We start from the raw sequence: 23581 nt of genomic DNA, 5'->3' as shown, positions 1-23581 counted from the left end.
CGTCAACATCTGATTTGAGGATTGTGCTGCTGGGAGAATCTAGTGTTGGAAAGAGTGCAACAGGTAATGCAATACTGGGCAGAAGGGCATTTAATGAGAGCAGCTCACTAGTGAGTGAACTACAGAGAGGGCAGTAGAAGACAGAAACATCTCAGTGATCGACACTCCAGGATTCAACAACACTAAACTGACTGGTGAAGAGCTGCAGAATGAAATGATGAAGAGTCTTTCTCTCGCTTATCCTGGTCCTCATGTCTTTCTGCTCATCATCGACATGGAGAAGTTCGAAGAGGAAGTTTGGAAGATTGTTGAAAAGATCCTGGAGAACTTTGGAGCACAAGCCTTTAAGTTCACAATGGTTCTGTTTATTGGAAGCGAACAAACTACAAAAAAAGATTGGATGGCCTTTATCCTTGGTAAAAAATGTAAAGAACTCATCAGCCACTGCATGGGTAAAAATCATGCAATAAATAATAAAAGTGACATTAATCCAACTCAGATTGCAACGCTTCTAGATAAAATAGATGAAATTATCAAACAAAATGATGACCAACATTACACCAGTGAAATTTACTTAAAATCACCAGTAAAGGAAAAAACTCAAGAAAAAAAGGAACAAGAGAGAAGTGCAAGAACTCACGTTCATGGAAAATCAGTTCCACAACAAAACCAGAATGCTCTAGTGAAGGTTTTAAAAAAATCAGATGTTCAATCACTAAGAAACTCATTTGAGAGAAAGGAAGAAAAAAATGAGACCGTCTATCAAGAAGACTTCAAGAAACTGAGGGAAAGCTGGCAAGTGAAAGAGATAGTAAAATGGGAGCCAAAGAAGATAGCAACAGAGCAACAGGTGGGCCAAACAGGTGAGTGTCAATGGCTTATCTATATATATATATATATATATATATATAACTATATTGAACTTGAAGAAGAGTGAGGGTGAAGGTCATGAAAAGCATAACCTTTAAACTATAATAATAATGCTATGAGGTCATCAGCTAAGAGTCTCCTACCACGGATGTTTCACCCCATTAATCCCGAAACATCTCCTGGTGGTGGGACAGCAGTCCGGGAGGTCTCCCTGCCAACCCCAATATCTCGAAATATCCTTTCAATTGGTAGCTAAAGTTAGTAGTTATTGCTTTCCCATCAAGACAAACCATACAACCAGGGTTCAATACCCCCATGAGTAGACCTACCCTATGTCCAGAGCCTCTTCTGTTAGGAAAACAAATGGTTACTACGTACCTCGGTTCTCTTACGAGAGGTTCTCTCGATTGTAAGCTAGCTACGCTTCGGGAAGATTCATCTTTCTGAGATATTGAAGCCAAAATTATCCTTAATTTTGTATCCATTGTCAACGCAGTCGGCAGCTGCAGACCTTGGCGGGCTAGCTAGAAGCTCATAGGTTGCTCTCGGCAACTGCTGCAGCCTATAGACGGCTGAACTGCATCAATGAGGCGTCCGCGCTCACTGCATCAAGAGGTGTTTCACAAGCTATCAATCTCTGCCTACCACACGTCCAGTGCCTATCCTTAATTAATCCTCCAACAGATTAAGTAGAAGAGTAACATGATAGGTGAGCTGCGAGACTGCGTCAGCCGGCCCTCCAATGCCTAGATTTGCATGGTTTTGGTTCCTCACTCAATGATGATAATAATAAAGTGTATGATTCCTTGAATCTAATTAAAACTTTGTAAAATATGGATGAATGAGTTAAATCATTTTAAAGAAAGTAAATTCACATTTATTCTTAATGATACTATATATCTTTTCTGGATCAGGTCAGAGAATCTCGCCCTGGCAGCGGAAAGATTCAGCCTTTGGTATAAATTGTGAATTTCCGGCAAAACCTCAAGGTAAAATCCCAACCTGATCTCATAGAAACACTTTACAGTATATCTACATTTTTGCAAAATTATGTTTACATGTCTCTTTGTACATATTACAGCAGTTTCCAAGAGGCGCCACCAAAGCCTTATTCATAAAAGTCACGAGCATAACACATTTTTATTTTTCCCATAAATATTCACATTGACTTACAGTAAATGCGACAATTGACATAGGAATGGTTTTACAAACGATTCACACACACACACACACACACACACACACATGTTGTGTTTCCATGTTTTATGGGGACTTTCCATAGACATAATGGTTTTTATACTGTACAAACTTTATATTCTATCCCCTAACCCTACCCCTAAACCTAAACCTAACCCTCACAGAAAACATTCTGCATTTTTACATTTTCAAAAAACATAATTTAGTATGATTTATAAGCTGTTTTCCTCATGGGGACCGACAAAATGTCCCCACAAGGTCAAAAATTTCGGGTTTTACTATCCTTATGGGGACATTTGGTCCCCACAAAGTGATAAATACACGCTCACACACACACACACACACACACACACACACACACAAATTGTTCTGCTCTTGTTTCATGAACCTAGTTTCTCGTCCCACATTGAACCAAGAAATTTGATGATCAAATTTGGGGATTCCATTTTCTCGCTACGGTTAGGGTAACAGTTGGGGTTTTAAATTCCTCTTAAATGCATTACATTCTTTACAGTTAAAAACAACTTACTTTAGAACTCATTTTTGGTGCTCCTTTGTGGACATTTCATCAGGAAACAGGAGCTCACTCATGCCCATGTATGTTCAAAAACATTTACCGCTTTGGCCACTGGGGGCAGTGATTTTAATTTCAGTATAAACAGACTGAGTTAAGCTCTAGAAAAGTCAACCAACAGATAGAGATAAATCCTATTGCAACAACTAATTAATAAATAAATTAAATTAAATGTAGATAATGGCTTTGCTTCATGACTGATCTAAATGTAAGCTTTTATGCAACAATCAGCTATAACACTTAATTCACGCACTCATTTGACTAACTGACTGATTGATGATCGATCGGTTGGTTGGTTGGTTGGTTGATTGATTGGTTGGTTGGTTGGTTGATTGATTGGTTGGTTGATTGATTGATGATCGATCGGTTGGTTGGTTGATTGGTTGATTGATTCAACTCATACAAATAGCTCATTTTCAAATAGCAAACAAACTAGACATTGCATTCAAAAATTTCAACAAAGGAATAAAAAAGCCATAAAATATCAATTGAGACATGATTATTATCTTATTATAGCACTTTCTCTCTTCTATTTTAACTAGTGAGCGCCCCCTATGGGACACAGGACACAATAGGATGTATATTGTTAAATGATGTGAATGCCTTCATGGAGAAAGATTCAATAAACAAAGTGAAAGAAAAGTAAAAAAAACAAAACATATTTATTCTGAATAAGAATCTCTTGTCTGCAACAGGCAACCAAATCTCATCTATATCACAGACAGCATCAGTGACCAGCCAGTGTATGACTCGTAAACAACAGACAAGATCCCAAGGTAACATCTACACATCCCACCTCTATTGTTTCCAACAAGTCAGAGCTATTATTTAACATGTCTGAATAAACGTGACTGCATTAGGTTACATCAATAAAAAATCATTTTGAGGATTAAAATTGGGTTACATATTCAAAAATCTAAATAAATAAAATAAAAAAACAGTGGAGAACCGTGAGTCAGGTGGCCTTGTTCTTGCCCACCAATTGGTGTTCTTAACCAAAATTAGTTAGCCAGCCAAACTCAATGAGAGTCAGGATATACAGTAGCTTACTAGATCCGTTTTAACAGAGAATGTTGTTGAACATGTAGACAAGAACAAAGGAGTGCAACGACATCGTGCTGCAACTAAACAAAAAAATCGACTATGCATTTGTAACCCGCACACACACACACAAATGAGACAGTCACAATGTATGTCAAAACTGCGTTTATTTGCAGGCAAACAAAAGTACAGCACGGAAAATCCAGAGGGAGAATGGTCAGGGTAGCGTAGGGTCAAAAGCCGGGGAAACAAAGTCGAGTAAAGGGGAATCCGGGAGAGAGTGGTCAACGAGAGTGGGGAGGTCGAAGCCGGGAATCAATATGCAAACTAGAGGGGACTAGAGGGAGCAAAAGACAGGGGAACAAGAGGAGCTGGCAAGCTAAGAGGTAAACAAGAGGAGGTCAGAACTAGACGAGACTAGCGGGGGACAAAGATACGGGAAACTAAACACATTAACCAACACCCGTGAAACGGATGTGCTTGTATTTATAGGGGAAGGTGCAGGTGTAAACAATGAAAGGTGACGAGACGAGTGCAGGTGAAACTAATGTGCAGGAGTGCAGATGACGCGAGTGCAGGTGGTCATAATGTTCTGAGGATTGAGAAGCGAGCGAGGAGGGAGAAATGCTAATGAGCATGAGAGCTCGTAATAGCAAAACGAGCGTGTAAACTCGTATGAGCAAAACGGGCGTGGAAGCCCGAGGGAGGAAAAAGAGCGTACGAGCTCAAGGGGGCGGAACAGGTGTGGAAGCTCGAGGGGGGCGGAGCGAGGGAGCAGGGTTCGTGACAGCATTCAACACAAATCGTCTCGGATTACTTAGCTGTAAGTTGTTCCCTGAAAAGCAGAATGAGATGCTACGCTGATTTAATGATTTGGGAACATCTTTAGGAGTGACCAGCTGTGAATATGTGTGCAACACGTCAATTAAATTGACTAGAATTTATAGCCTCTGCTGGAGACATAATCAGGATGGACCTGTAGCGGGGCTATAAATAGATGCGTCACAGGTGCATCATCAGGTATTTTGTCTGACGAGCAGTCCTGGGGCATCCTCAGTGCGGCAATGAAGCACAGCATCTCGTTCCACTTTTTCAGGGAACAGGATTTACTGCTAAGTAACCCAACACATTCCCTATCAAAAGCTAAACATTGATGCTGCGCTTATTTAGCGCTTTGGGAACAAGATTACCCACGCCGCCGCACTGTGGGTGTCCGGACCCCTTACAGTTGTGTAGTTGTGCTCACAAGAGCGCGAGAGTTCTCAGACATGAGCTTGTGATGTTGACTCAAGGACGTAAGAGCCCGGAGTGGCATGAACATACAAAAATCTTATGAATATGTGCGGGGAGGACCAGCCTGATGCACCAAAAACATGCTGCAGGGGGAACCTCTAGCCAAGGCTTTAAAGGAGGTGACCCTTCTGGTAGAGTGAGCCCTGATTCCTACTGGCAAAGCTTGACCCTGCGCCTCGTAGGCCAGGGCAATAGCATCCCTCACCCAATGTGACATTGTCTGCTTGGTGGCGGTCGACCCCTTGTTGCAGCCCCATGGCAAACGGATAGTTGCCCTGACTTACGCCACTGGCTAGTGTAGTGGATATAAGTCTGAAGGGCACGGACTGGATACAGTTCCTGAAGTCTTTCCTGCGCTGTAAATGGCGGGGAGCCAAAAGCTTTGAGAGTGACCGGATGTATGGTCGTGAAGGAACCTTAGGCAGGTAGTCAGGATGAGGGTGCAATATTGCTTTAGTCATTGGGCAAAATCTAAGCAGGCTGGCAAGGCAAACAGAGCCTGCATATCACCAATTATTTAGAGAAGTAATTGCCATAAGAAAACCATCTTGAGAGTCATAAATTTCTCAGACGCTGACTCTAGAGGTTTAAAAAAAGGGGAGGGGGTCTCAACCAGATCCTAGGGACTATTGCTAAGTCCCATCAAGAGAGGTCTCAATCGCATGGCTCCATGGCCGAAGCGAGCAAGCAGAGAATGTTTCCCTAACGGCATCCCGTTAGGGGCCAATATGAAGTTTCCACAGTTCGGGCCGGGGATGAGGTATCGTCCCTGAGCCTGAGATAGAAGGTCCCTCCTGTCCAGAATCGCCAGAGGCTGAACCGTCGAGGAGAGACATTTTCTCCGAGAACCATACCCTGTTCAGTGGTCTGAAGACAAAAGGCAGCCAGTTTGGCCCTGCTTCGCTGTACTTTTCCGCATATTGCGGCCCCTTCGACATATTGCACTGCAGTTTTGTGGAACTTTTCAGCCTGCCGCGGCCCGTTCGGCATAACACGGTGGCCCGTTATGCAATGACGTGATGTCATGAGCAATCCAGTTATATATTATATATCAGCGGATTCTACTCCAAAACAGAAGGTTGTTGTTATTAGCGTCATATATTCAGGGCATGTGACAAAGCCCAGGTAACGTAAAAGTCTGTATGACGAATTTGTTCATGCTACTCCGCCAACATGTTAAATGTTAACATAATTTTATATCAGAAGATGAGTGCATTCTTCATCAAATGCAGTACACTTGTAAAGGACACAATTTTGGTTGCATGCCATGTTTTTGCTATTTGTTAAAATTTTAAACAGAAAGAAATATATTGTATAATTAGTAAGAGTCACTCAGAGTCTTTGAGATAGCACTAGAAATGTAATAAACTATTGAATGCTGCTGTCTGAAAATATACTTTATTGATGAAAACGTGTTTACATATTCATTTAATCTTCTCCAATTATGACAGATCTCAGGATTGTGATTGTGGGAAAGTCTGGAAATGGAAAGAGTGCAACAGGAAACACAATCCTGGGAGAAAAGCTGTTTAGAGAAGAATTGTCTGCTGAATCTATCACTAAGCTTTGCCAAAATAATGAGCATAATGTAGAGGGCAGAACCATCTCAATAACAGACACTCCAGGACTGTTTGATACATCGATCAGTAATGAAGAACTGAAGGATGAAATACAGAAGTGTGTAGAAATGTCTGTTCCTGGTCCTCATGCGTTCCTGCTGGTGACCAGACTAGATGTGAGATTCACAGAAGAAGAGAAGAACACAGTGAAATGGATTCAAGAGAACTTTTCACAAGAAGCGATGAATTACACTATAGTTCTGTTCACTCGAGGTGATCAGTTAAAAATATCAATTGAGGAGTTTCTGAAAGAAAACAAACAGCTCAAAGAATTAGTTAATCAATGTAAAGGTGGGTATCATGTTTTTAATAACACAGATGAAAATCGAGCACAGGTGACTGAACTCATAGAGAAGATCGACAGAATGGTGAAGGAGAATGGAGGAGATTATTACACAAATAAAATGTATGAAGAAGCTCAGACAGAAATCACTGAAAAGAGGAGAAAAAGAGAAAGGAAGAAGAGAGAAAAAAGCAGGAATATGAGGAAAGTATTAGAAAAGATGAAAAGAAAAGAATAGGTAAGAAAGTGGCTTTAGGAGTAGGAACAACAGTTGGGACAGTGGGGGCAGCTGTTGGAGGTGTAGCTCTGGTCGCCACAGGTGCAGTGCTAATACCTGCAGCTTTAATCGTAGGAGGTGCTGCTGTCGCAGGAGGAACAGGTGGGAAACTTATTGCAGATAAATTCAAAATTGCAAAAGAAGATAAAAAAGCATAAACTGAGTTGAAATGATTGCAAAGAGCTTGAATCAGAGTATCAGAGCATAAGACATGCATTAGTGTTTTGGTAGTTTTATCACACTATTGTGTTATCAGGGACTTCAAGTAATATTGACTGGCTGACGGTGCAATACCCAGATTATTACCTGTCTAGTAACCAAATAAAGAAATACATGAATAATATTATATACTATAAAACATTGATTTGTGTTATAATTATGCAATTGTGTTATAGCTGAATAGCTGAAATCCGCCTCCAGTTTGCGTCAGAGTTCTGTTGATGTTTATCTGACTGCCCATTATTCCGCCAATTACAAGACTACTTGACAAATAGTTGAAATTATTTTATAAGCTTACTTGCAGATATCGCAGAGTGATCCTAAAAAGTAGTAAAGATGGCTCAGCTACTTGGATGAGCGGTCTAATATATGGATGTGTGGTTGTTACTGGGAAACATCAGACCGCTAGATGGCGCCATTGACCAACTAGAATCGAGTATTCCAGAGAGCCGTGTAATAACTGCACATAACACATTGTGGTGGGCACAATGTACAAATTGGTAGTGGGAATGATTTTGTTCTCGGTGTTAAAAGATGATAAGCCTATTTCTATCCGAACAATGCACAATTACATTGTTAGTTGTATTTTTATTTTATTTTGATGGCGTTCATCATTTTTTTTGTGTGTCAATTATTTTCTTGTTTCAGTTTTACATAGTTTCAACTTTACTTCTATTTACTATATATATATATATATATATATACAAATTCAACCATTTTTCACCTTTAAAATATGAATTAATGTGAACAATGTACAAAAGACAAATGTCACAATGTATTGCAAATCTTTGTACTCTTTGTACATTTATTGAAATTGTGCTAACTTGATTCATCGCATGTGTCTGTACAGTGGGAAAAGAGCTTTTTACAGTACATGATTCAAATGTGTACATTGGTTCCATATGAATAAAATCGATACCATTTACAATTGAGTCTCACTGTTAAATCATGCATTTTAATAATAATAAAAAATAATCATTTGGTTTAAGCTTCATAAATTGATAATTTTGGGAACAATTAATATCAAAATATAACATCCCATGCTAATATTTAGTTGCTGTAATGACTCAGCTTCAAGTTATTTAGGGTCTGTTGACAGTGTTCACAGTTTCATGTTCATGATATTCCTCAGACACTTACAAGTTAAGAGAACAGCCACGTTTCACAGTCAAAAATTGTTCTGGTCTTCCCACCAAGACATCTCATTTTCTCCTTTCCATTTCATTTACATTTATGCATTTGGCAGACGCTTTTATCCAAAGAGACTTACAGTGCACTTATTACAGGGACAATCCCTCCGGAGCAACCTGGAGTTAGTGCTATGCAACACTACAATCACATCAAGTTATATAAAATATTTAAATACTAAACATCCACATTTCAATATTTGGAAAATAAATGGCTGTTACCGGGATACCGAGATTATCAAAATCCACAAAAGGAGGGAGACAATTTTCATATCTGGCTTTCATATCTTTCATATCCCACAATTCACCTCAAGAGTGTGTAGCTCAGCTCCCATAGAAATGAATTGAAAATGCTCGCTCATCTTCACTGACCTCACGCCAGTGGAAACGTACGGTTAGTTTAAAAAATATTTTTCTTTGCCAGGCAATGAAATTCCCTGACCAATAAAATACGAGCTTTGGATCACATGTCATGAGCTGCTGCAGTAGTAAAATAGCTCTCTCTTTTGGATTGTTCAACATCCAGTCTTTCACCAACAAGGGACCTCTGGAAAGTATCCCATATAACCTGTATTTGCTTCATTTGAATCCATTGTTCTTAAAATCAATGGGTCAATTCCCACTATCCGTGAGTTTTTAACCCTCTTATGCTCTATGTCTCACAATGTGATTTTGTTGGGTGATTTTAACATTCACCTTGATAATACTAGCGTATACATACAAGGGAATTTGTATCTTGTCTAGATAATTTTGGTATACAGCAATATTCCAACACTCCTACTCAATACAAAGGGCACATTCTTGACCTTATCTGTTCTTCTGGTTTAACTCCTCATAACTGTAGTGTCTCAGATTTGTCCATATCTGATCATCTGTTGCCATCTTTAAATGCCCACAGTATTTAAGATAAACTTATGTCGATCCGTCACATTTCACAATATCATTAATAATGTGAAAATTACTATTACAGAATGGTAATTACATAGATGTGACTGTCTTGTCGGGCACTTCTCACACACCTCACAGTCTAACTGATCCCACAAAAGCTCAATGGGGTTTAGATCCATAACACTGTTTTCCAATTATCTGTTGTCCAATGTCTGTGTTTCTTTGCCCACTCGAACCTTTTCTTTTTCTTTTCCGTTTGAAAAGTGGCTTTTTCTTTGCAATTCTTCCCATATGAGTCTTCTCTTTACTGTTGTACATGAAACTGGTGTTTAGCAGGTAGAATTCAATGAAGCTGTCAGCGGAGGACATGTGAGGGGTCTATTTCTCAAACTAGAGACTCTGATGTACTTATCCTCTTGTTTAGTTGAACATCTGGTCTTCCACATCTCTCTCTGTCCTTGTTAGAGACAGTTGTGCTTTATCTTTGAAGACTGTGTACACCTATGTATGAAACCTTTAGTTTTAAGGCAATTTCAAGCATTGTATCGCCTTCATTCCTCAAAACAATGATTGACTGATGAGTTTCTAGAGAAAGCTGTTTCCTATTTGCCATTTCTGACCTTAAGACATATACATGTACAACTCAAAAACAAAGACAAAGACAATGTTAAGCTTCATTTAATGAACCAAATAGCTTTCAGCTGTGTTTGATATAATGGCAAGTGATTTCCTTGTACAAAAGTAGCAATTTAGCATGATTACTCAAAGATAAGGTGTTGGAGTGATGGCTGCAGGAAATGGGGCCTGTCCAGATTTGAACAAAAATTACTTTTTTTTTTTAAATAATGATGGTGCTGTATTTTACATCAGTAATGTTCTGACTATATTTTGTGATTGATTGAATGCCACTATTAAAACAGCACAACCTTTACATTATTCCAAACATGGCTGCCAGTGTATATTAAACAAGCATATCTGTGATGTATTAAGGTCCTAGGCCATTGGGTGATTTATTAATGAGTAATAGTACTTCAAAATCAATTCTAAATGTAACTGGAAGCCCATTTAAAGATATGAGGATTGGAGTAATATGCTCAGATTTTTTTAAGTGGGAATCCCATTCTGAATGAGTTGAATATGGATTTGTTTTCTCTTCAGTCTCCTGGAATCAAGGTACTTGGTCGCCTTGGGAATTTCAGCTTTTGTTGCAAAATAAAATGACCTCTCTCTTATCGTTGTTTATCTAAAGGAAGTTTTGGCACATTTGACTGTAAATTTCCTCAATGCACTGGCACTGGGAGTTTATGGGGCTGTTGTCATTTGGTGATAGGTTTAGATAGATCTGGGAGTCGTCTGAATAGATATGGTATGCAATTTGTTTCTTTTTTCATTTTTTTTTATTTGGCCTAGTGGGAGCATATACAGGTTGAACAGGTGCAGTGCAAGAATTGAGCCTTGTGGGACTCCACATTTCATGGATGTCCACTCAGTTTCATAGTTGCCTATGTTCACATAGTAGCCCTCCCTTCTAGATATGACCTGAACCAGCTGAGGACCGTCCCTGAGAGCCCATCCCAGTTTCCAGTCTGTCCAGAAGTATGTTGTGTTCAACATTGTCAAAGGCACTAGTGAGATCAAGTGATACCAGCTCTGACATTTTGATTGAATCAGCATTTAGCCGAATATCAGTATGAATCTTTATGAGCACTGTCTCTGTGCTGCGATGCGGTCAGAAACCAGTCTGGAAATTGTCCAAGTTTGAGTTTAAGAATTTATCCAGATTGCTCTTTTTTTTTATTTTTTAGAAAAGACAACTGCAGTTTTCAGAGACTTCAGAAACATGCCTGAAAGAAGTGAGGCATTGACTACACTCACCTAAAGGATTATTAGGAACACCTGTTCAATTTCTCATTAATGCAATTATCTAATCAACCAATCACATGGCAGTTGCTTCAATGCATTTAGGGGTGTGGTCCTGGTCAAGACAATCTCCTGAACTCCAAACTGAATGTCAGAATGGGAAAGAAAGGTGATTTAAGCAATTTTGAGCGTGGCATGGTTGTTGGTGCCAGGCGGGCCAGTCTGAGTATTTCACAATCTGCTCAGTTACTGGGATTTTCACGCACAACCATTTCTAGGGTTTACAAAGAATGGTGTGAAAAGGGAAAAACATCCAGTATCGCGGCAGTCCTGTGGGCTGAAAATGCCTTGTTGATGCTAGAGGTCAGAGGAGAATGGGCCGACTGATTCAAGCTGATAGAAGAGCAACTTTGCCTGAAATAAACACTCGTTACAACCGAGGTATGCAGCAAAGCATTTGTGAAGCCACAACACGCACAACCTTGAGGCGGATTTGCTACAACAGCAGAAGACCCCACCGGGTACCACTCATCTCCACTACAAATAGGAAAAAGAGGCTACAATTTGCAAGAGCTCACCAAAATTGGACAGTTGAAGACTGGAAAAATGTTGCCTGGTCTGATGAGTCTCGATTTCTGTTGAGACATTCAGATGGTAGAGTCAGAATTTGGCATAAACAGAATGAGAACATGGATCCATCATGCCTTGTTACCACTATACAGGCTGGTGGTGGTGGTGTAATGGTGTGGGGGATGTTTTCTTGGCACATTTTAGGCCCCTTAGTGCCAATTGGGCATCGTTTAAATGCCACGTCCTACCTGAGCATTGTTTCTGACCATGTCCATCCCTTTATGGCCACCATGTACCCATCCCCTGATGGCTACTTCCAGCAGGATAATGCACCATGTCACAAAGCTCGAATCATTTCAAATTGGTTTCTTGAACATGACAATGAGTTCACTGTACTAAAATGGCCCCCACAGTCACCAGATCTCAACCCAATAGAGCATCTTTGGGATGTGGTGGAATGGGAGCTTCGTGCCCTGGATGTGCATCCCACAAATCTCCATTAACTGCAAGATGCTATCCTATCAATATGGGACAACATTTCTAAAGAATGCTTTCAGCACCTTGTTGAATCAATGCCATGTAGAATTAAGGCAGTTCTAATAGCAGATGTCAATCACTGGTTCTCGAGACGTTTTTTTTCTGCCCAGTTTGTTTTGAATTTTGGCTAAAGGTAAAGGGTGAAAACATGACAAACAAACATAAAGGAACATCATTATTAGCTTAACTGGTTAGATAACATCTCATTTACATGTATAACTTGTCAATCTTCAGAACAGCATCACACAATGGAAAAAAAGGATAAATGGTGTGCAAAACTACTGTAGAACACATTCATATTCATAAAGCTTTCTGTTCTGTTGGTATATATCTATATAAACAGTATCTCACAAAAGTGAGTACACCCCTCACATTTTTGTAAATATTTGATTATATCTTTTCATGTGACAACACTGAAGAAATGACACTTTGCTACAAAGTAAAGTAGTGAGTGTACAGCTTGTATAACAGTGTAAATTTGCTGTCCCCTCAAAATAACTAAATAAATTAAAATAAATAAATTTGGACATATTCACTTAGGGGTGTACTCACTTTTGTTGCCAGCGGTTTAGACATTAATGGCTGTGTGTTGAGATATTTTGAGGGGACAGCAAATTTACACTGTTATACAAGCTGTACACTCACTACTTTACACTGTAGCAAAGTATCATTTCTTCAGTGTTGTCACATGAAAAGCTATAATCAAATATTAACAAAAATGTGAGGGGTGTATTACATTTACATTTATGCATTTGGCAGACGATTTTATCCAAAGCGACTTACTCTTATTACAGGGACAATCCCCCCGGAACAACCTGGAGTTAAGTGTCTTACTCAAGGACACAATGATGGTGGCTGTGGGGATCGAACCAACGACCTTCTGATTACCAGTTATGTGCTTTAGCCCACTATGCCACCACCACTCCAGCATTCACTTTTGTGAGATACTGTATATATATATATATATATATATATATATATATATATATATATATATATATATATATATATATATATATATATATATATATAGTTTTTTTGTTACTGCAATGCTTGTTCATGCATGTATGTTGACTGACATGGGAGCTTCAATATGTTATATTGAAGTTTAAAATAAAATATTTTGCAATTAACACAAAAAACATAATCTGGAAAAACTAATACAATAATTTGTCTGTGCATTGTTACTTTTTACAATTTCAATCATATCATCATAACTAATTATTGTAAGAATTCAGAAGAAATACAGTAGCATTAGTAACATTTAGAAGTTTTGCAATTTATTACTTTATTTTACAAATACAGCATATTACATTAAGTCAAGTTTTGTTACATTAAGTGGATGTCAACTGCCTTTTAAAATATTACTGAAAAGTTTTTTGAAAACACTTTTAATGTTTCATGTGATCAAAGCACTCACTGCGCTCTCCCAGCTAATTAGCTGCAAAAAGCTCTGCGCTCAAAAACACTTCTCAAAGTTCACACAGGAGATAAAAATAGTACAAACGTTTTGGCTGTCTGCCTTCTTCGGTGTAATGTTTCATGTGCCAGCAATTCTACGTGTCTCACTCTTAATTTGCATTTAAACATTCATCTCTCTCACACGTCTACAGACAATTAAAGTCATACAGTACATTAATGCTGGCATGTAGGCAGACATGATGGACCTGTATATTTGGGCATGCAGGGCAAGGCAACGCCTGTTCATAAATATTTTCGAATGTTCGCTGGTGCCAAAACATTTATTTTCACATTTATTATAGAAATGTACTTTAATAGATCTTACGATGACATCACTGGGCATAAATGTATGTTATATTTACTTTCTTTCTAAGCACTCCCAGAAAAGCTCTGCGAACCCTAAAAGTTACTCCAAACATTTGAGTAAGCACATTTCCTCAACTTAATTACATAATGGTATCCCTCAAAACTTGTTGCATCAAGCTCAAATATTGTGGCATTCACAAAGGGCGAATTGAACCGTGTTAGATGTGTTTGCGATTAAAATAATGCTGCTTTTACTTGCAAAGTGCTGTTGCATTAGTTCAAGTTAGTAAAGACACTGAAAGACAATTAAGACTGGTTAAAGATCTATCATTCATTAAACTTTATATTAGTGTTGGGGTACACGAGTTTGGACTCGAGTCCGAGTCACGAGTCCAGTTTTAATGCACTTGGACTTGTCACGAACTCGAATGCATTTTTACTCGGATTTGACTCGGACTCGAGCCTTTGGGATTTTTTTTGGAGTCCAGAAGAGTCCATGATATTTGTGATGCAATGAAATAAATAATAAAATAAATATCAAATCAGAAATGAATGAACACATCTGTCTGCATGCAGTTGTATTAGCCCCTGAATTCATAGATGTAGCCAGAGTTGTTTCACTGTTTAAACAATGACTCTTGGGAACAAAAGAGTCCTGCTAAATGCAGCACATTTTTGGCTGCAACAAATTCTCCCATACTTCCTTGTCAACAAGTTATAGAACAAAAGTTGAAACAACAATGGGGAGACAATTAGAGCATAAAGTCTTTTAAAACACTAAACAATATAAAAAAGGTTTGTCGGGTAACCTAAATTAATTGGCTTTATTCAAGTAATAACTATAATTTAAAATGACACAATTAGCCTGACTATCTGACTACATTAGAGGCACCAGTGAATATCATTTTAAGACAAAGTCAGATCAAGTAGAAATAGCTACTTTGCATGTGTGATGAGGAGGGGGCATGGCCGGGCCGTGAGGGTGCATGGCTGGTGCTGACTCACCTAATCAGTGGGAGAGTGTGTGTTGAAGTTCATTTGTATCATTTAAACTTTATGTTGACTACTCAGCTGGGTCCCAGCTTCCTTCTTTCCAGAGGTCTTTTACAAATGCAGGAATGAGGATAGCACTCGCTGCTGCCGTCCGCCAGGGGACAGGGAACCTCTGCCATCTGCCAGTATGTGGAGGAGCCATTGTCAGCCGCCAGGGATGGAGAAACTGCTGCTGTCTGCTGTGTCGCAGAGAAACAGCTGCTGACCACCAGGGGCGGAGGAGCTGCTGCCAGGGGTGGAGCGGCTAGGGACCAGTGGATTGCGTGTTTGGGACTAGCGAGCCAGTCTCTCTCTCTCCCCCCTCGTATCTCCCCAGGTTCCCAGGGGACGGGGAGGACCATCGGGTGGTGGAATGGCCGGAAGGGCAGCGACTTTCCTCCAGAAATGACGGTGGTAAGCCTGTCCAGATGGTGCCCCGGCCTGAATCGGGTGGTGGAGGAGTGTGCCGTGAGGGTGCATGGCCAGTTCTGAGTCACCTAATCAGCAGGAGAGAGATGTAAAGGGGAGCCAGAGATGTCAGTGAGAGAGAGAGAGATGCCATTATTTTTGTCTTTTATGTTATGTTGAGGTTCATTTAAACTTTATGTTGACTGCTCAGCCGGGTCCCAGCGTTCTCCTTTCCCGACCAAACAGAGGTCTTTTACAGCACGTTACCACTTTTTACAGTGTACATAAAAATAAGCCTGATTGTGTATTGCATTTACTGTATGTGGTAATATACCACAAATGGGTTAGTATATTCATTTATTTTATGACACTCTATAAAGAATAGTAAACACAGTAAATAATGCATTTCTATCTTGACACTTGTTCAACTGGTTCAACCGATGTCAAGTTTTGTAATTTTCTAAATGTGCTTAGCTTCACTAAGTGTTTTTAAAAACATCATGTGCAACAATATAAAACCACACAGTGATTCTCCAATTGTGCCCAGTACAACACATCAAAGAATTGATCCAAAACAGTTCTCTGTAACATCATCTTCATCTTTTCGCATCATATCTTCATCCCTTTCATCGTAGTCATCCTTCTTGTCAGCTCTGACAAAAGACTTTGATGAAGCGTTAAAGCATTTATCTCTCTATTACCTGTAAATCAAGACCAACCTGTTAAAATGCTAAGCTGCACGTAAGTGGATGCTTGAGAGAGTAGTCATGATTCATTAATTTGATTTTTGCAAGCAATCGGTACATGAATGAGGGGATGGTGAATTTTTGGAACTTTTTAAAACAACATACAGTATTTGCTTGATGTTTAATGATATATGTATTGCTTGGAAACAAAGTTTAAACCTTCACAAATAATACAGAAATTAAAAATGGCAAATGGATAAAATAGTACATTGTTAGAAAACTGATTGATGTATAAAATAAAATAATAAAGCATTAATGCAATAATGATGTGGCTGACATGTACAGACATGCAAATATTTAAAAAAGAAAGAAAGAAAGACGTTCTTCAACAATAAACGAATGTAAAATACTTGAAATTTTTTGAAACTGTCAGTGGGATGTCCCAATATTATGTAATGACAGTATTTATATCATTAGTTGGGTATCATTCAGACATTAAGAAGATACTGATGCACAAACTGTTGAACTGTAGATCAATCCACAACATCTAGGTGAGCGATTCTCAATAAGTGTATACAATCTGTATCACATAGCATTTATAACTGTTACTTTTATGTGTATGAATATTATGTTTATAGTCATTTTATGAATTCTTTTTTAATTTCCCTTATTTAAAATTACATTCAGTTTAGTTAGAAAAAATATCCAAACATTTCAGAAAATTTAGATTTTGTTAAATATGTGAAGGATTAGCATTTTCTTCAAAAGCACATTCATGTATATGCAGCTTTTACACTTTGAAAGAAATCTTAATAATAATTTGAGAAATATGATGTTTTTCCATAAACCATTCCATTAATTTTTCATCAATACAGGCAACTCAAAACGCAAATGCAATTAAACAGCTCTAAATTGAAATATCTAAAATGTTAACAATGCATTACATGTTTAAATAGTTATCTTTCTTGGGAAAGGACACATTTTAGTGAATCTACTTTTGAATGCATCTTTCTGCAGAATTTCACACCCACTTCATTCATCCAAGATGAGGATTTTATTGCTAGGAAAGAGTGGAGTTGGAAAAAGCGGCATAGGCAATGTGATACTGGGCAGGAATGCATTTGAAGAAGCAAGTACTACAGAGAGTGAGATACAGAATGGAAGAGTACACGACAGATCCATATCAGTTATTGACACTCCGGGATTTCTTAACTCTGACCTGACTGAAGAAGAGCTGCATGATGAAATGATGAAGAGTCTTTCTCTATCTCATCCTGGTCCTCATGTGTTCCTGCTGGTGATCAGACTGGGCAATTTCACAGAGGACGAGACAAATACAGTGAAATGGATCCAGGAGAACTTTGGAGCACAAACTTTTAAGTTCACCCTGGTTCTGTTTGTTGGTAGAGAACAAATGACAAATAGAGAATGGATGGTTTTTACACTCAGTAAAAAATGTCAGGAACTCGTCAGCCAATGCAGAGGTAAATTTCACGAGTTAAACAGTGAAAGTGAAATTAATCCATCTCAGATTACAGCCCTTCTAGAGAAGATTGAGAAACTCATCAAACAGAACAATGACCAGCATTACACCATTGAGATGTTTCAAAAGGCTCAAATGAAGATCAGGAAAGAAACAGGACAAAAAGTACAAGAACACTCCTGGAAAGTGATTGAAAAACAGAAATCATTGGAAACAGTACAATGGGAACATGAGGAGATGGCATCAAGACAGCAATTGGACCAAACAGGTGAGAATGTAGGGGAAAAATAAACAAACAAAAAACAAAAACAGATTTTAATGGAATATTTCACCCCAAAATTACAATTCTGTAACTATTTACTCCAAAACCATTTTATTCCCCTATTGAATGCAAAATAGTGGCCAGCAGTGTTGGGTAAGATGTTCAAAAAAGTAATTGACAACAATTTATGAATTACTTCTCTAAAATTACAATCAGATTACTGACTTTACTGATTACTTCATCATAAAATGAATCACATTACTAAATACTTTTAAGTCACTTTCAAAAGCACGTTTGTCTTCACTCAACAAAATCAAAATAATGTCTATAATTCCTACTTGTGCATGCAATTCATACGCTGCACATGGGTTCGGTGGCCGCACCTGCTCCCCTCATGTGTTACGAGAAGTGGTCGACCAATATATCGTAGAGACCGATAAATCGGCCGATATTCTGACTTTTCTTAATGATCACATCGGCCGATAAATTTTCCTGTTTGGACGAATGTTTTTTTTTTTTTTGAGGTCACCGAAAATCACCTGCTTGGAAGCGAAGTGTCTGAGACATGTAAACGTCCAGTCACTGTTCCTTGTTGTTACATGCCATCGTGCAACTACAATTATAGACCAATGTGCAACACAGTCTTATTGAAACGGTCCGCATATCAGAGCCGCTGCAGATGCGTTTGAGCTCATAATGTTAAAGTGTTTGCCTCTTTCATTCTCCCTCTCTCTCCTTAACGGTTCCCTGTAACTTTTAACTGTCTTGTTTAAAGACAAAAAGTCAAATATAAATCAAATTATTATAATACACTGTCTGCAAATATGCATATCCAATAAACCAACCTCACACATCTTCAGCAGATCCAGCGTCCTGTGGAGCGTGACCTCTGAATCATGTATTCTATCAGTCTCTCCTCAACAGTTCCCTGTAACTTTTCTTAAGATAAAAGGCTAATATAAAAGGCAAATATCAATAAAACTTCTAATATACACTATCTGCAAATATGCGCATATCTCGTTTAGACAGATGTCATTTAAGGAAATCCAGCGTTTTCTTTCCGTCGAGCACTCATCTTCCTCTGAAACGTGTATTCTATCAGCCAGAATCAAAAACGTCATGGTTAACTGTTGTAAGCTCCATTCCCGATGGAAGGAACGAGACGTTGTGTCGATTGTAGTGACACAAGGGGTCTTTTCTGAGAGCCTCGCGTACCTCTGAATTTGAGAAAAGGCCAATGTCAAGTTGGCAGACAGAATTTGCATGTCCTGCCTCTGGACATACGGGTATAAATGGGAGCGGGCGAGTGTCTGTCAGAAAGGTTTTTGCACTGATGAGCTGAGAATAAGGATACACCGCATTACAGTGGTAGGGATAGTGACGTGGCAAGGGGAACACAACGTCTCATTCCTTCCATCGGGGAACGGAGGTTACAACAGTAACCATGACATTACCCTTCTGTCACTCACTCGACATTGTGTCGATTGTAGTGACACAAGGGGTCTCACTTCAAAACGCCATGCACTAACCTGTGTTATGTGACGGCTGAGCCAGGTGCAAGCAAGCTGTTGTGTGCTCTCTTTATGTATCTCGTCATAGAGTTAAAAAGCGGCTGTGGCTATCTTAACACTATAGATGTGTTGGGGAAGGTGTCCTTTTCTGTTCCTATCCTTTCAGGGGGAAAAGGCTCTGCAGAGACCACAACCTGCCCAGACTGGGGAGGTAACTTGTGGCTAATACACATGGGGGTTGTGAAGCCACCCGTGGACATGGTGCGGTGGTAGATCCTGCCTGACAAGGGAGGAGTTGCTACAGACACGGGCGACAGGAGGGCAGCGAGGACTGCCCAAGGGAGACGCGGGTCCAGCCAGCAGGGGACCGTACCATGGAAAAAACATCACAGCGAAGTTGCCTGAGGTGGGAACTATGCCTGTGGAGCCCAAGCCCAACACGGAGAACTCGACTGCGTGGTGGGTCTGGCGCGAATTCCTCCAGCTGAATCTGCGGCCAGAGGGCTATGGAGAAAGAGCATCCAGGAAGCGAGAGCTTACTGGCTAACCTGGGAGAGAAGGCGACTGGATCAACTTGGTGAAGGGCGCAAGGTGCAAGCGGAAAACACCTGGTCGGCTGTTCCAGTATACCGAGTTCTAACGGTTCGGGCCTGAAAAAACACGGGACTAGACCGTCTCAACCCTGAGGTTGTAGAACCTAGCAAAGGTGTTGGGTGTTGCCCAGCCCGCTGCTCTGCAGATGTCTGCTAAGGAGGTGCCATGGGTCAGTACCCACGAGGATGCCACTCTTCTCAAAGAGTGTGCTTGAACCCGCAAGGGGGTGGGCATGGCCTGGGTCTGATAAGCTAGGGAAATAGCATCAACGACCCAATGAGCTAAACTCTGTTTAGACACGCCATCCGCCAAATCAGACAAAGAGCTTCTCAGATCATCTAAAGCCCTGCGTGCGGTCCACATAGATATGCAAAGCACATACCGGACACAACGAAGAGGCTGGGACTACCTCCTCCCGGGGCAGCACTTGCAGGTTCATGACCTGTTCCCTGAAAGGGGTCGTAGGAACCTTGGGCCCGTAGCCCGGTCGCGGTCTTAGGATGAAGTGAGCATCTGCCGGACTGAACTCCAGGCAAGTGTCGCTGACAGAGAACGCTTGCAGGTTCCCAACCCTCTTGATGGAAGCGAGCGTGATCAGGGGGGCCGTCTTCAAGGAGAGGGCTTTGAGCTCGAATGAATCTAGCGGCTCGAAGGGGGGGTCTCTGAAGGACTGAGAGGACCACTGAGAGATTCCAGGAGGGGAACAGGCTTGGCCGGGGAGGGTTCAACCTCCAGGCGCCTCTAAGGAACCTGATAATCAAGTCGTGCTTACCCAGGGACGTGCCGTCTACTGTGTTGTGGTGGGCTGTGATAGCTGCGACATACACCTTCAAGGTGGAGGGCGACAGCCTCCAGCCTCTCCTGCAAGAATGAAAGCACTGACCGACCTGCGCATCTCTGCTAGTCTTTAGATCTGGAAGAACACCAATTTGCAAACAGACACCACTTGAGGGCATAAAGCTGCCTTGACGAGGGAGCTCTGGCTCTGTTGATCATGTCTACGAATGCAGGTGGTAGAACGCTTAAGTCCAGGGGCCAGACATGGAGGTTCCAGAGGTCTAGGCTTGGGCTCCACAGGCATAGTTCCCATCTCAGGCAACTCCCTGTGATGTTTTTTCCACGGTATGGTCTCCCTTGGGCAGTCCTCGCTGACCCCCGGTCGCCGTGTCTGTAGCAAATCCTCCCTTGTCAGGCAGGATCTACCACCGCACCATGTCCATGGCTGGAGTCCACGACGGACGATGGTATGTTTTGTTACGTTAACTCTATACTCTGCTTGAAATCTTCACTTTATTTAGTTGACAAGCTTCTGGAAAGCTTGCATCTAAAACAATCAATTTAACTGTTACACGTGTGTAAAATCACCATGCAACAACTGCTTTATGCAGCACAATGAGCTAGTAGCTAACAGCTAGCGGTCACGTTATTGTTTATTGTTTTGTGTCAAGTTTAAGGTGATGTCACGGCAGTAGAGGTGGCACAACTATGACGATCAGCCTATAATCCCACCCACGTTGAGGCAGCACTAAACAGCAGTGAAATGCAAGCTCAGAAATGTAAAGCGAGTAGAGTCGAGTTGAACCGTAACGTGCCGTGAAAAAGTGCCTTAAGAGTCCTTAAAACATGTGCGCTATATTCCAAATCAACGATAGCTTTGTGTGAGCAACAGACCAAAATTGTATTAACTCTATTACAAGCTATTACTGTATATCACTTCAGAAGACTTCATATCAAGCAAAAGTCATATGGCCTATTTTTTGTAATGATTTTTTTTTTTTACTGTACCTTTTGGGAACTTGACAGCTGTCTTCTGGTTTAGCTTATAGGTTTGGAACACAAAGTCTTATGTGCTATAAATTCATTAACTGCACTGCAATTTACTTTTCTTAATTAGTATTTGTGTGTTATTTTCCAGCAAAAAATATCTAAACATTTTTAAATTGACAAGAAAATTTGAAAATGCGTTCATTTAGCACCGATGGTATATGTGAGTTAATTTTTTCATTATCTCCAGTCATGTTAGATCTCAGGATTGTGATGGTGGGGAAGACTGGAGTTGGAAAGAGTGCAACAGGAAACACCATCCTGGGAGAAAAGCTGTTTGTAGAAGATTTATCTTCTGAATCTGTGACTAAAGAATGCCAAAAACATCAACAGACAGTAGAGGGCAGAACCATCTCAATAACAGACACTCCAGGACTGTTTGATACATCGATCAGTAATGAAGAACTGAAGGATGAAATACAGAAGTGTGTAGAAATGTCTGTTCCTGGTCCTCATGCGTTCCTGCTGGTGACCAGACTAGATGTGAGATTCACAGAAGAAGAGAAGAACACAGTGAAATGGATTCAGAAGAACTTTTCACAAGAGGCTATGAATTACACTATAGTTCTGTTCACTCGAGGTGATCAGTTAAAAACATCAATTGAGGAGCATTTGAATAAAAACGATCAGCTGAAAGAGCTTGTGCATCAGTGTAAAGGCGGATATCATGTTTTTAATAACACAGATGAAAATCCAGCACAGGTGACTGAACTGATAGAGAAGATCAACAGAATGGTGAAGGAGAATGGAGGCAGACATTACACAAATGACATGTACAAGGAGACTCAGATAAAAATCTGGCAAGAAGAAGAGAAAAAGAAGCAGGAAGAGGAAAAAATGATTCGAAAAGCTGAGAAAAAAAGGCTAGTCCAAAGGGTAAAAAATGTGGCCTTAGGAGCAGGAACAGGAGTTGGTGTAGCAGGAGCAGCTGCCGGAGGTGTAGCACTAGTTGCTGCAACAGGTGGATTGGCATTACCTGCGGTTTTAATATTAGGAGGTGCTGCTGTTGGAGTGGGATCGGGTGCCAAACTTATTTCAAACAAAGTGAAAGCTAAGAAGGAGAGGAAGAATTCAGCAAACAATGCATAAACAGTTGCAATTTTTGCATGGGAGACACTAAAGCAAAGGCATACTGGATAAGGTACAATAACAATAATTATTAACAGTAATAATGCAACTATAATTAAATTATGTAAACACTAAAAATATTAATTATTATAATTGCTCTAGGTGAAGGTAATCATTCAATTCTCTTTTTCTGATATCTAATCATTATATTTTTTGGTTACTTAATAAAAAAAGGGTTTATAGAGTGTATATATTATGGCTGTCAATCATTTAAAATCTTTAATCGAATTAATTACATGGTGTCCCAATTAATTAATCGCATTTAATCGCATATTCAAATATTTGCTGAGAAAGCCCCTCATATAACAATTATTCAATATATAATGATGAAATAATTATACATAGTTATCTTTATATATATATATATATATATATAGTATATATATATATATATATATATATATATATATATATATATATATATATATATATATATATATATATTTATAAAAATATTCTGATAATTAAAAT

The 23581-nt window shown here is 39.7% G+C and overlaps 1 protein-coding gene and 1 pseudogene across 1 annotated transcript; both read left to right on the top strand.

Moving 5' to 3' along the window:
• The window catches only part of LOC127652026 (uncharacterized), a 7850-nt pseudogene extending 538 nt beyond the window's left edge, over positions 1 to 7312 (top strand).
• A 9502-nt stretch (positions 7313 to 16814) lies between these two features.
• LOC127651156 (GTPase IMAP family member 8-like) lies at positions 16815 to 23155 on the top strand. The gene is made up of 3 exons (XM_052136861.1): positions 16815 to 16859; positions 17326 to 18059; positions 22173 to 23155. Exons 2-3 carry the CDS (start codon positions 17354 to 17356, stop codon positions 23069 to 23071), a joined length of 1605 nt encoding a protein of 534 aa, XP_051992821.1. The 5' UTR covers positions 16815 to 16859; positions 17326 to 17353; the 3' UTR covers positions 23072 to 23155.
• The last annotated feature ends 426 nt before the right edge of the window (positions 23156 to 23581 follow it).

The sequence above is a fragment of the Xyrauchen texanus genome, chromosome 11 (genome assembly GCF_025860055.1).
Source record: "Xyrauchen texanus isolate HMW12.3.18 chromosome 11, RBS_HiC_50CHRs, whole genome shotgun sequence".
In the NCBI taxonomy this organism is placed as follows: domain Eukaryota; kingdom Metazoa; phylum Chordata; class Actinopteri; order Cypriniformes; family Catostomidae; genus Xyrauchen; species Xyrauchen texanus.
This window is presented reverse-complemented; position numbering and strand designations above follow the sequence as displayed.